Source organism: Nyctibius grandis, chromosome 6 (assembly GCF_013368605.1).
Source record: "Nyctibius grandis isolate bNycGra1 chromosome 6, bNycGra1.pri, whole genome shotgun sequence".
Lineage (NCBI taxonomy): Eukaryota > Metazoa > Chordata > Aves > Nyctibiiformes > Nyctibiidae > Nyctibius > Nyctibius grandis.
The window spans coordinates 30,327,513-30,341,562 of NC_090663.1; the positions used below are offsets into that span (position 1 = coordinate 30,327,513).

At 41.3% G+C, this 14,050-nt stretch overlaps 1 protein-coding gene across 1 annotated transcript in view; it reads left to right on the top strand.

Annotated features, from left to right (window-relative positions):
- Positions 1 to 14,050, top strand: part of GABRB1 (gamma-aminobutyric acid type A receptor subunit beta1) — a 141,886-nt gene that overhangs the window by 106,480 nt on the left and 21,356 nt on the right. Inside the window, exon 5 of the mRNA XM_068403349.1 lies at positions 2,521 to 2,603. Within this exon, the coding sequence (XP_068259450.1) occupies positions 2,521 to 2,603 (83 nt within the window). The remainder of the gene's footprint in view (positions 1 to 2,520; positions 2,604 to 14,050) is intronic.

Genomic DNA, 14,050 nt, shown 5'->3' on the forward strand with positions numbered 1-14,050 from the left:
AATTACTGCGTGTCTTCTCAATGCCTCTCAGTAGGGTATATTTGGTACATGGCTAAACTAAACGAGGTCCTACCTCTGCTGAAGCCCTCGACCTTTTCTATGACAAATGCAAAACCCTTTAAGACACAAGCAATTCAATTTAATGTGACAAAAATCAGCCTGAGGAAAAGCATAAATATACCATTTCCATGGTACTTTACACAGTATTCTAGAGAAGTTTCATGGACTGATTCTCATAATAGCACTTGCTAGATGGTCCTTACACACAGGTAGACAGATGGATTTTGTAGGCTTAGGATAATTTGAAGCAAGTCACAGTAGTGAAGCATGTGTCATTTTTTTCTTTTAATTCTGTCAGTTCTGTGACAGTAAGAATTATCACCCCAACACAGCATGTAAGTCTGCTTGACTTTCAGCACATCAAAAGTAAAATCTCCAGATGTGTTCCTGTGGCATTAATTAACATGTAACTGGAACAACAGGACCAAATCCAGATCAAGGAAAGAGGTTATCTGCCTTTCTCAGGTAGGAATTGTTGGAGAGGAGACCAGTAGAATTACAAGCCAACTTTGGCCATTCACAACTTTAGAACTTTTATAAGCATTTAAGAACCCATCTATCACAAAAAAGGCAAATGCATGTGATAACTCTCTTTTGTGAGTTTGAAAGCATCACTATGAGTGTCCTTCTTAAAGGGATCTTTAAAAGAAGCTATAATTTGACCCCTATCCTCACGCAGTCACTTAAACTTTCTCTCAAGTGTCACAGGCTTAGATGCTCTGTGATTTACAGTCTAACAAAAGGAGAGGAACTGCCTTGCAAAAAGGCTGAGGCTATGGAGAATACCGTCAGGGACCAAATATCAACTCACATGCCCTCTAGAAGGAGCAAGGATCTGGAAGATCCAGCCTGCATCGTAGCTATTCTCAATATTGATTAAGTAACCACCACACAATATTATATTTGACAAGTGTTGGATTGCATCATGCCATTTTTAAGAGGTGATGTTCAATTATCATAGTTAATAATAAACTGATTATGAAACCATACAAATAATGAATCAGATATTACCAATACCACAAGTGGTGTTCCCCAGGGCTCACTATTGGGACCGGTTCTCTTTAATATCTCTATCAATGATCTGGAAAAGGGGATCAAGTGCACCCTCAGTAAGTTTGCGGACGACACCAAGTTGGGCAGGAGTGTTGATCTGATGGAGGGTAGGAAGGCTCTGCAGAGGGATCTGGACAGTCTGGATCGGTGGGCCGAGGCCAACTGTGTGAGGTTCAACAAGGCCAAGTGTTGGGTCCTGCACTTGGGTCACAACAACCCCCATGCACTGCTACAGGCTTGGGGAAGAGTGGCTGAAAACTGCCTGGTGGAAAATGACCTGGGAGCGTTGGTTGACACCAGCTGAATATGAGCCAGCAATGTGGCCCAGTGGCAAGAAGGCCAACAGCATCCTGGCTTGTATCAGAAATAGTGTGGCCAGCAGGACCTAGGGAAAGTGATCGTCCCACTGTATTCGGCCCTGGTGAGGCCACACCTTGAATACTGTGTTCAGTTTTTGGGCACCCTCACTACAAGAAAGACATTGAGGTGCTGGAGCGAGTCCAAAGAAGGGCAACGAGAGCACAAGTCTATGAGGAGCGGACTGAGGGAACTGGGGTTGTTTAGTCTGGAGAAAAGAAGGTTCAGGGGAGACCTTGTCGCTCTCTGCAACTACCTGAAAGGAGGTTGTAGCGAGGCGGGTGTTGATCTCTTCTCCCAAGTAACAAGTGATAGGATGAGAGGAAATGGCCTCAAGTTGCACCAGGGGAGGTTTAGATTGTATATTTGGAAAAATTTATTCACTGAAAGGGTTATCAAACATTGGAACAGGCTGCCCAGGGAAGTGGTGGAGTCACCATCCCTGGAGGTATTGAAAAGACGTGTAGATGTGGTGCTTAGGGACATGGTTTAGTGGTGGACTTGGCAGTGCCAGGTTAACGGTTGGACTCGATGATCTTAAAGGTCCTTTCCAACCAAAACAAATCTGTGATTCTATGAATATTTCCACAGCATGGATGAAAATACACATACCTATCAGACAAAATTAAAACAGCAGTAAGTGACAACAAAATGAAAAAAGAAAGCTATCAGCGGTATGAGTTATAAATAAAACAATTTGCAAAACAATTTGAAGATGTCTGAATTAAGAACACTAAAAGATGTCCAAGTAGAAATCTCACTAAATATCCTTCAAAACGCTGTACACTTTTTGCACCTAAAGCTTTCAGTCAAATCCTGCTCTACAATATTCAGCAACGCTCTGATGCTTTATACTGTAAACAGTATATTGTGGTGTATGAATTATTTAATCCTGTTTTACAAGCTATGTTAAAGCCTGTATGCCAGGAATCCATGTGCATAACCATTCTGTATTTAAACAAACAGAAAAACCACTATAGAAAATCTTGCCTTTTCAAACAAGTAAAACGTGGTTGCAAATCTCTTCTTTTTTTCACCCTCCTTTTACAGGATCACAACAACAGCTGCTTGCATGATGGATCTACGCAGATATCCTCTGGATGAACAAAACTGCACACTAGAGATTGAAAGTTGTAAGTTACTGGAGGGAGAGGGTTGGCCAAATGACAGCTGTGGATTGAAAGACATTCACAGGTTAGGTAAAACAGGAGCAAGTTGTTCAAATACTGTGTGTCCAGTGAGCTTGCACACTGAACATACTCAAGATATTTGTATCATACATAAGCCAAAATATGTTTAATTCACAATATTGGTTGATCCAAGATTGTAAGATGTCTTTCAAAATGTCTTGTCGAGGAAGGGAGAAGAGTGTTTCTTGATTGGTAGATCAGAGGACAGCAACCAAGCACAGTCCATCTTCAGTGCCCAATCACCGTAGAACTGGAATTAATACTCCACCTCAGTGCATTCATCTCTAACATCAAGATTAACATCTGCCCCACGTGGTGGTGGCAGGATTGATCAATTGCTCTTATCAAAACACTTGGAGGTTATCAAAGGAAACAACTTGATCCTTCAGCCCCAAGGTTAATGAGAGCTTTGCCATTGTCTTCCATGAGCACAGGATCAAGCTGTGCTCTTGAAAATTTTTGTCATTAACATAGTCTTTATATCTTTTATGATGCTAGCCTTTAGAGAAATGCCTATCAAGGTTTTGGAAAAGAATTTTTTTCTGTCTTTGGTCAAAACCGCTGCTGCCACTGACCACAGTACAGTTTGTCTAAACAAACTGGTTAAGACTACAGAGAGTCCAAGGCAAAATAATGCAGCAGTTTTCTGAGAATTTCAATTTTTCACATTACAAATGTTGCACTGTTACAGTTAAGCAATTTTTTTTTGTAATAATACTTCTCGCTAAAGTATGAGGTTCTAGAAAGGATTAACAGATTTCCCCAAATACAGTATTTTGTTTTACTTTACTGAAGAGAAAGAACAATTTTAGCATTTGAACCTCTGCTTTGATGGATAGTTTGAAGTGTTAAACAGAGAAACAAGCTGATCCAGGATTAATCAAAATAATTTCCCTATACCTATGTCATCAACAAAAGCGATGTTTTTGTTGTTTGTAGCATATCCCATTCAAGGAACTAAAAGTTCTCAGAAATCCAGTAAGTACAGTTTTCATTCTGCAGAAACTCATGATATAAGATTTTGCTGTGGACTGAAAAGAGGTTAAATTCCCCAAAACCTCACAGCATCAATTTTCAAAAGGGTTCTGTTAGTCTTCAGTTGCTTAGATTTGACAAATAAAAACATTTTCACAGTGTCAAAACAATGGAATATTCATGTAAAAAATGTTTAACAGTATTATAACACAAATATAAAATAAATAAGTCTAAACCAATGAAGGCAAAATCACTTTGATCATTAGAAAATGTTGCTGTTTATTTCAGTTTATTCTGAACTGCAGAGGTTTTCATATATATTAACATATAAATGTAATATATATCAACATATCTGTGAGTTGCAATTGTCAGGCACTGAAAAAAGCATCCAGTCAGTCTAGAACACTGATGAGAGACGAGATGAACTCTCAGCACAATGTTTATATTTGTTTATAATTTCTACTTGATGGCACCATAAGGATGCCTTATTTAAAGCATTGAAATGGTCACATACCTTCAAAATTAGTCTTCATAATGAAGTATTTTGTTTCTTTGTAAGTGCATAATCAATATCAGCCTTATTATTAAGTCAGTGGAGGTGCAGCTTTTCATTTAGATTTTAAATTGTTTGGTAAGAGGCTTGAAATCTTTCCCCAAGAATTATTTGCTTTTGCTCCTTTTCCTGGAATGTCATTTTATAGTGATTTTTAGAAATTCTTTACCAGGTTGAGAACAACAAACCTTTTATTCCACCAGCAAAAAATTTCAATCAAGTAAACATTCACAGTAGGCTTAATCAAAGTTATTTTTACTAGAGAGCATTGTCTGAACAGAACCTGCTCATTTATTTCTTCAGAGATTCAAAAATGGTGTTTTTTATATTTAAGGTCCTAGTGTTTTGGCATTGCAGGCAGACATACCAGAAAGAGAAGCAGGGAGACAGTGTTGTCAAGGTTCCCTGTGAAGCACCTCAGTCACTGCAGTCCCAAGTCACCACAATAGCTTATTCTCTGTTTACCGTTCAACACGTACAAGGAAGTATCTGGAAGGACACACTGATTATGCACCGTATTAAACCCCCTCAACAGACACAGTAGCATGGCAAGCTGGGACAAGTCAATGTGCGTGTAATGAATACTTGTGTTAGACCAACATGCATTAACTTTCCCTGTGCATCTGCTTTCAGTTATCCTGTCTGTATCTGCATTGCTATGAGTTGACTGAAGCACCACAAACCCCCACCCCTGTGTATGAACACATATACAGCCATTTTCTTCTCATTCCCGAGAAGCAAAGGCAGTAGGCAATTGTAACTTCCCTTTCCAGTGCTGCCCGTCACCCTACTGATCTCCCTAGTTACCTTCTGCTAGTGCAAAGCTCTGTCTGAGTCTTGTAATCCACCACTTTACGGGACCTACAGAGCCACTCATTGCATGGTTGTCACACCCATCCTTGGGCTTTGCAGTTCCCTGCCTTCTTTGGCACAAAATGGTTTTCTTCATGTTGCTTGCTGCTGCTTGGCTCATCTTCTCGTTTAAACTTATTAACGCATTCAGTGGATGCATTTGGAGAACACGTCATATCTTAATTTTCAAAATAAAGTGCGTAACACATCTATTCAGTAACTCTTCTACCCGATCAGCAGAGAAAATGGATATATATACAGTACCACAGCAGTCAAAATGGGCAACTTCATACTGAAGTTGCCTTCATACTGAAATCATACATGAATTTATTTGCTGGGAGATAGTTGATTTGAAGTCTCGAGCCCAATGATGACTAAATCCGATCAAAGTATATGAGCATTTATCAGCTAGCAGCCCAAATAACAAAACCAGACTGACACTTGGCTGGCTCATACCTCTTTATTCATAAGCCTTCACATAAACAAACCTTTGTAGGGGTGAATGCTCAGTGAGAATGGACTTAGTACTACCACTGAGACCTCATCAAGAATCAAAATTAGCATTAGATGGAATAAGCAATTAAAATGCTAACACAATCAGGGATGAGAGAATACCATGTCACCCATGTGGCCAGTCACACATCCCCAAAAGAAAATTGCTTTTCAGACCTTTTGAACACTTGCTGTAAATAATTCATGTCTCCAAAGACATATACATTGATATGTTAATACTTGTTGAGCCGTTCCAAAGAAGTCAAGAAAATCTTTATTCACAATTTGCCAATAGGTCAAAATTGGCAGAGTGCATTACTTCCCATGAGTATTTAGATCAGTTCTACTAATAACTGAACGATTTTCCAAAAGCACAAACATGTTTTCCTGCTACCGAAAGCCCACAGGTAGTAGATGCGTCAGGACGACCGGCATCTTTGACAATTCTCCACCTAAAACATACCTCCTAATGCCCCACAGTTTTTCTCCTCTGCGTCTCTAAACCTCTTGAAAATTATTCATCATACCTGGAAGTACTACAGAGTTCTGAAGAGCAGGCTGCCTACTTCTTTCTTAGGCATTTGAGTAGAAGTAAGCCAGTTGTCTTGAGTACTCTGCACTTAGTAGCACCCATTAACCCCCTTGAAAGCTACCAGGGTGCAGAGTGGAGAGGGTGAATAAAGAGGTGATAACCGTGACCACAGTCTCTCTGTTCATGCCACATGCATTAGGCATGAGATGTTTTCTTCCATGACAGAACCAGCTTTTGAGATTCCCACCCTCAACCCCTCCTTCCAGCTCCTGCATCACACTTACAGCTATTCAGCTTTCTGTTGTGCCAGTATACAAATCTTCACAGAGATAGGATGAAAATCAAATTGTTAACATTTTCTTGGTTAAAAAAAAAATCCCTTTGTAACAAAGCCTTATCCACCTCAATTTTGGGAGAGACAGGAATTAAATAAAACCCAGGGCAGAACGGTTCCTTAAATAAAAGGGCAAGGGAAGGTGGTGCTGAAATCACTAAGGAATCCAGGAACAGCCTGTGTAACGGCAAGCAGCATCTCTCACCACTAGACAGATATCGTGCACTGTGTGCACTGCCAGACCATTTTCAAAGCACTGGAAAGTGGTTTTGTTCATTTTTATACTGTATACAGTTATATGATTTAACCCACGTGGCACCAGCTTCCAGAGCAATACTGTTCATGGAAACCATCACTGAACGATAATTGCTACTTTGAGATGTGCTCTAAGTTGCCATTGCAACTGACTTTCTTCTGCTACCTACAGTCGTCTTGGCTTCAGCAGGAATGTAGTAACAGTAACACTGACCTTCTTTCAATCCTAACTTTGTTTCTTAACAGCATTTTTATCCTTGGTGCTGCCAGTAATCATGAAAGCTTGATGCATGCAGAAAGAAAACAATAAACAGAACTGGACACATAGACAGCAAAAAGACCTGTGTGGATGCGTAAATCTATGCAATACTAATAGCCCTAAATCTAGTAGCTCTCAGCAGCACATAATCTGACATGTCTGATCTTCATGCTCGTGAAAACTGGCATGGCTCCATTTTTGTCACTGCAACTCACACTGAGAATCTTCTCTATCTGCTTTTTTATTAGTTGTTTCAAATGTTTCTTCCAAGTGGATGGCCCTTTCCCCAGCCCCACCCTTTAAATTAGATGTGATCAGCAGAAACACCATAAATTAACTCAGAAATGAAGATACATGTTCATGAGGAGTGTTTAATGCTTTCGGAAAATGCACACACGACAATTTGGAATTTAAGCAAAAAGACAAAGGGTGAATAATAAACCAAGTCAAAGGTCTGCATGGGCATGTGAAATATCTATCCTGCATTAAAATGGGAGTAGTTATTAAACTGATCTCCACTCTCCTGCAGGTGTAAATGCATGGCTCGCATGGAGATGCATACCTGCAGGTGCAATCACAAGCAGTATGACTGTGCAATAGAAATAGCAAGCAGAAGCCTAACAGTTAAACCAATGCTGAGACACTAGACCATGGCCAAGATGGATCATGTGTTCCTCGCACCATTGTTATAGTCCCCTAAAAAACCTGAACTTTATGAGCTTTATGTTCTTCTAATCTCATGTACAAGGACATTAGGGCTGCCTAGTGGTTCCCTGAACAGCATCCTTTGGAAAGCATGTCGCTTAACAGATTTTACACGCAGAGTCACAAGTGTTACGTGCTGCACCATCTTGTCTCCTCATGTTTGAAGCCCTCAATTCGGTCTCACTTATTTCACAGAATCACAGAATCACAGAATGTTAAGGATTGGAAGGGACCTCGAAAGATCATCTAGTCCTCTTGAGGTCCCTTCCAGGGTCATTTACCCAGGGTCAGCCTGTAGCTGGACCGTGCATGGATGTGAGGTCAGAAAGCTGCTGCAGACACTGCGCCCTCTCCCTCCCCAGCTCCCTGTCAACATGAGAGCTGCAGGATCCATCTCCTTCATCCCTAAAGGGTGGCAGGAAGGTGGCATCTGAGCAAGTCCTCTCCCTGTCCCAGGGTGCTTCCCCACCTCTAAACCAAGCAAGCTGGAGACACATTTTCCGCTCCAAAAGCTCAGTGCTCCCCAGTGCATCCACAACAGCTGTGCAGCTCTGTGCCAGAGCACACCAATACTGTAGCACACACAACCTGGCCCTCTCTTGAATTCCTATGTTTTTTTAAGGGAAACTTACTCCTCCTGCAGAAGGAGCATGCTCCAGAGGAACCAGGCAGTCCCACAGATGAATTGCTCTTAAGCTATTCAAAGAATAGATGAACATAGCACTATTTGTGAACAGAAAGGCAGTGAGTCATTACATCCCACAGGGATGCTGTGGAAATTAGCCAAAGACAATCCCTGAAAATCTAAAGTGCTAAGAATTGTTCCTTAATAATACTTACCAGTGAGTAATTTAAGGCACTGCAAATAGCAGCAAAACAACTGTGCTACACAGGAATGGGAAAAGAGCACAAAGACTCAAACACTGCCCTATTATCAAACCTCTCCAGCAGAGCAGCCAACGCAGGGATAATACATGCTTATATTGAGCCAGCACATCATTTTCATTTTAAAATTACATTTGCAGCCTTCCCAAAGCTATCTTACAGGACTGCAGAAGCTATGTATGCACAGCTGACAACCAGAGACATGTAGACATTTAGGAGAAGGAGAACATTTTGGCTACCCATGTTCCTTCACACACATTTTCATGGCTTTGCTCAAGCAGTTCACCTTATTCCAAATTCTGCAGCGGCAGATGGGGAGACCATATCAGAGGCTTTACACCTGTTTCAGTGTTTAATACTGTGATGGCCACTGGAAACTTCTGTGTATAAAATCAGAGGATTTTATAACTGGAACTGCTTCATCAGCGGAGCTGGGATCTGTAACAATCCATTTCTCACAGATTAGCATATTCTGGGACAGAGGAGACTTAATAGTTGGCTGGAGGTTACCCAGACTGCTTGGCACTCTGACATGAGCTCTGATGGATGTCAGCTTGGCAATTTAAGATGTTAAATCCCCCAGCTGTTAGTTCTGCTGTACCAGGTAGCCTCTGGCAAGAGCTACAACTGCTATGGCAGTTCACAACCCAGTGCCTTGGCACAAGCCCACTGTTCCTGGCAGCAGCTGCAGTAGGCTCTGGACCAGCACGGGTGAGATGCAGACATACATCTCAGCTGATAAAGGAGCAGACAGAAGGAGAAGGCAAACAACCAGGGACAGCAGCATCAAACTGCTGCAGCTAAATCACACAGTGCTTGTCTGTCAGAGTCTTCTGACTGCACACAGCTGCCCCAATCCAGCATCCTTCATTACAAATACAGGTGCTGACCTCACCACACCACCTAGAAGATAAGATGGGATACTGTTATTACGTTAATACTCTTTGTCCCTTTGAAGTTGCCAGTATCACAATCACGGTGTATCCTTGTGGACTAAGCTTGTACCTGGCTTTCACTCAGCAGAAAAAACGATGTGCTGACAGCACCACTGTGACAGTAAATTAAATCCCCATTTGGGGTTTCTGTTCCAGCATCCCCCAAACTTAAGTGAAACATGTTTCACTGTCACAGGAGAGGGTGGGACATGCTGTGCTCCAATTTGGCAAAGTTATTTACTTATTGGCAAGCTACTGTGTGTTTTACAACAGGTCTGAGCAGATTATCAGAACTGTCCCTTTGGTATCAAAAATCTGTGTCTCTATGACAACTGTGATGCTGCAGCATGATTCAGGGATCGACACTGCAACGCTGAACCATGTGTTAGCCTTGTCAGCAGCACTCTTAGAAACCACTTCACGTGTGTGGGAGAACTGAACAAGCCCAAGGAAACCTGAACAGAGCGAGTTGAGGAAAAGAGAAGAATTTATTTAGTCGGCTACAGTATAGAAAATGGCAATTCTGTCTTGACTCCATTGTTTTTATGGCTGTCCCTCCTTCATATAGAAATAGACCTAACATTAAATATATGTAATGCTTTGATGAAAGTGCAACCAACTTAAAGTGATATTGCAATGAATCAATAAAATACTCCACTTGAAGCTCTACATGGTTTGTTGCCAGAAAAAACAACTGTGTTCATATGAAAATATTCATTATCATCTCTGTTGGCACAGAGCAGTCAGACAGAAAGAGATTTGAACAGATTTATCACAGGTCCCTGCTTGAGACAAGATTGCATTGATCCAGGGTATGACTGCATTTGAACTACCAAGGATGTAAGAGCCTACACCTCAAACAAAAAGGGCTATTTTTATTAGAGATGAAAAACCTGTCTTAAATCCAGGCTTTCTCAGACAGCTTTTCTTTTGCCTGTCTGCAGGCATCAGATACCTAGTAATTTATTCATGCCTGGCAATGAAAATTCACTAATGAATATGAGTGTTGTGGTACCTGAGGCAGCAGGAGCTTTGAGCTGGATCCACTGATGTCTTTTCCCTAAAGTATCCAAAGCTACTAAAAGGGCATCTGGTCTCATCCTGCTTCTTCTCACCAAGTATATCAAATTGCTTCCATAAAAGGCATCATTTTTCCCCTCCCAAAGGAGCTCATTCCTCAGAGTATTCTAAAAAACAGTTGCAAGGCCCCTTCCCTGATAAAAAAAAGGCTGGAAGTTCAGCTTTATGCCTTTTTTAAGAGATTCAGTTTTTCTCCTGTTTCTAATGAGGTCAGCTTCCCCATGGGACATGTCAGCCATAAACCCGTGTCCTGGCATGTGTCGTTTCCCATAGGCCCTGCAAACCCTGGGGAGAAAAAACTAGTTTTCTCCACTTTGATTTGTCTCTCAGTGTAGTGCTGAGAATAAGAGCTCTCTTCTGGTCCTGGCCAATTCCTTTAACTGCTCTAAAATACGTACTCAGCCTTAAATTTCTTTCAAACTTGGTGGACTATAAAGAAAGAGAGCAAGATACCTGTTCCAAAACTCGGATCACTCAAACAGTGGGATCTTTCTTTTAACTATCTGAATGCAAAAGCCCAAAGAGTTCCTGCCTGCCCAGCCTGACTTAATCTGCCAGACCTAAGTGATACAAAGTTCTTAGCATTTCATTCCGTTCACAACACTCACAATTCACCAGTGTGCAGGTGGGTCTCCATCCATGCCTTCTTCTGTACTCCCATTGCTTCCTGCTCTATGACATGCACAAAATGCCTCGTTTCACAAGGGCTCTGCCATGGATCAAATGCCATATGCAAGCAGCTAGCTCCCACAAACCCCAGCAAAAGAATAGTTAACACCAGAAAAACAGCAAAGGACATTTTATTACAGCACACTTGTAAAACACGCAAGACAGTAGCATAGGAAACATCCCAGCAAGAGCGGGAAGGGAGGTCAGCACACACAGGCTGCTGGTGTGACCCCATATACTGCCCATTGGGACAGCAAAGTGCTTACTCTCTGGGCAACACATTTTGCAATTTGAAACACACTTTAATAATTTCTGAAGACATTCAGATAATACACCTTAGGTCAGTCCACATACCCTATGCAGAATACAGACACTGAGCTTGTATCACTGCAAATTCACTCTCAGAAGGATGGAGACCCATGGAGACTCCGCACACACACAGCAATCTGTAGATCTACATTAACTTCTGACATAGCTGAAATGCCATCCATCAGAGCTGCAGAGAAGATGCTGGCAGCAAAAACAGGACTGGTTTTAAAGTTACAGCATCAGCATCAACAGCAGCAGATTTAAAAACCACAGGGACAGAAAGACTAGCACAGAGCCGTGGAGCACAGAGAGCTGTTTTTCAGATACCCTGAGAGGCAGATTCACAAATAGCTTGTTGATGCTGAAACTGAGAAATTAGCCAAATAGGACTGTATGTTTCATTTTTTTCACACCAAAATTTAAAACGTATTTTTGGCTCAGTTTAAGTCATTCCTTACCACTCATCTTTTAAGTCAGTCACTAAGCCAAAATAATTCATTCTTCACAGTACACTAGTGTTAAGCCACAGCATTTCCACACTTGGGAAAAGCCACTCTGTTTCCACACTTGGGAAAGATTTCTTTCCCCAGAGGACTACAAACCAGTTATTCTACTTTTACAATGTATTTTTACATTGCACACAAAATTAGAAGTTACTCAGATGCTGATAGTATAGTCTATATGACTTTTTATTTTCAAAAAGATGGATAGTTTGTCTCTACATGGGTGCATAGATTTTAATAGCAAATACTTGACACTCAACGATTTCAGTGCATGAGCACATGAAATTAGCCAAGTCATCTATCTGGTATACCTTAAGCACTTCTCTGTTGCACACAGAGGAATGCAGAGCTATTCTCACTGACTGCTCTTCTCATTTTAGTGCCATCTCAGTAGCCTCAGAGATACTGATACAGGGCCCAGGCTGTCCCCTGGTGACCACAGAGGACAGGAAATCTGGGGCCAAGTTGCTTCCCAGGACAGCCTCACCAGGTCTCAGTCTTCAGCCTCTGACAGCCCCAAGGCCAGGGGAAGAGCAAAAGGAAAAGCTGGGATTGCTTTTCAAAAATAAGGGTTCATTTAGAGGAGGGGCTGATTTCTCTGGAAACAGCTGTGCTCTTAAATGTATTTCTGTATTTCTGAGTCTGTATTTCTGCAGTCAGAGCAGCAGGAAAAATAATCTTTGCACCTGGTCATATCACATTTTTGGAGGAGATGGCATATTGTGCTTTGAGATAATGCAGTTGTCCTAGGATGTTACAGCCATAAGTACAGTTTATGTATTTACTTGTCTTGCGCCAAGGTGTGAATTTCCGTATAAAACAAACAAAACCCAGAGCAAATGGGAAGATTCATGTACTCATGGATTCACTTCAATTTGTGAGAACGAAGCCTTGCCCCAAATGCATCCAAGTTTACAGATATTATAAATCTCGAGAAATTCTCTGGTTGGTGTCTATCCACTCTGTGTCTTGATCTATACCTATGGCTCCTTGACACTGCAATAACAAATAAACAAAATGCAATGCCTCAAGTCTCAATGTGGAAAGACTTCTTACCTGATGTGGGACAACATTAACATGAAGTAGGTTTATTAAATGGGCAGTATACTCACATATGAGTCCTCCGGCTCTCAGGAATCTACTCTGCAGAACTGAGGACAGAATTGAGTCCTTCAGATAAAATTCTTAATGCTTCCTCCATTAGCTTTCTGCTACCACTTCTAACAGCTTTATTTATTTAATTGTTAATCTTCCTCATAAACTTAAAGCAATAAACATTAAGTGCAAGAGTAGACTGTACAAAGAAACATCAGTCATTATGAGGAAATCATAGTGTGTGGGAAACTTCAAGAAGAAAACACTGAGCGGTTCAGTCGTGTTTGAAGAGTTCATTCACACTGATATGATTTTTCACTGAATTTATCTTTTCCGGTGATTGGCAGCCCTCAATTCATCAGGCTTCCACAGAAATAGCAGCATCAAGTTTCCCAGACTGCCAGCCCAGATCTCCCTGGCCATGCAGGAACCATCTATGCAGAGAGGTGCACGTTTGTCTTCCTCAGTCTTTCAAATACCTGTTACCATTGGAGTGCAAGCCTGGTTTGTACAAGGGGCAGTTGTCCCTCAGCATGTAAATGGAAACTGAATTAGACAATGATTCATTTCACAGGAGACACTAGATGCCAGGATCAGGGCTATATAGCCATAGTGCTGATGGCCAGGGAAAATAGAAAGGCTGCACAGTAACTCTAAGTACAGATCTGAGCTAATGAAGCAGCACCTAAAGCTTGTTAGATTACTATCCAGAATGTCTGTTTGTGCTGGTGAGGTGCAATTTTGGCTAATACTTTCAATGACTTACTTTTAACTCCAAATACATGGCTAATCTCCTTATCAATCTATCTCCATTCTCATGCATTTATATTCTATAAGTGCCTATGAACACTAAATTACCTACGGAGAGCTCTTACTGAGAAAACACACGGTTATTTAACCATTTCTAATCTAAACCACACAGAGCATGACTGCCTTATTTGAACTCACGTTAAGGGT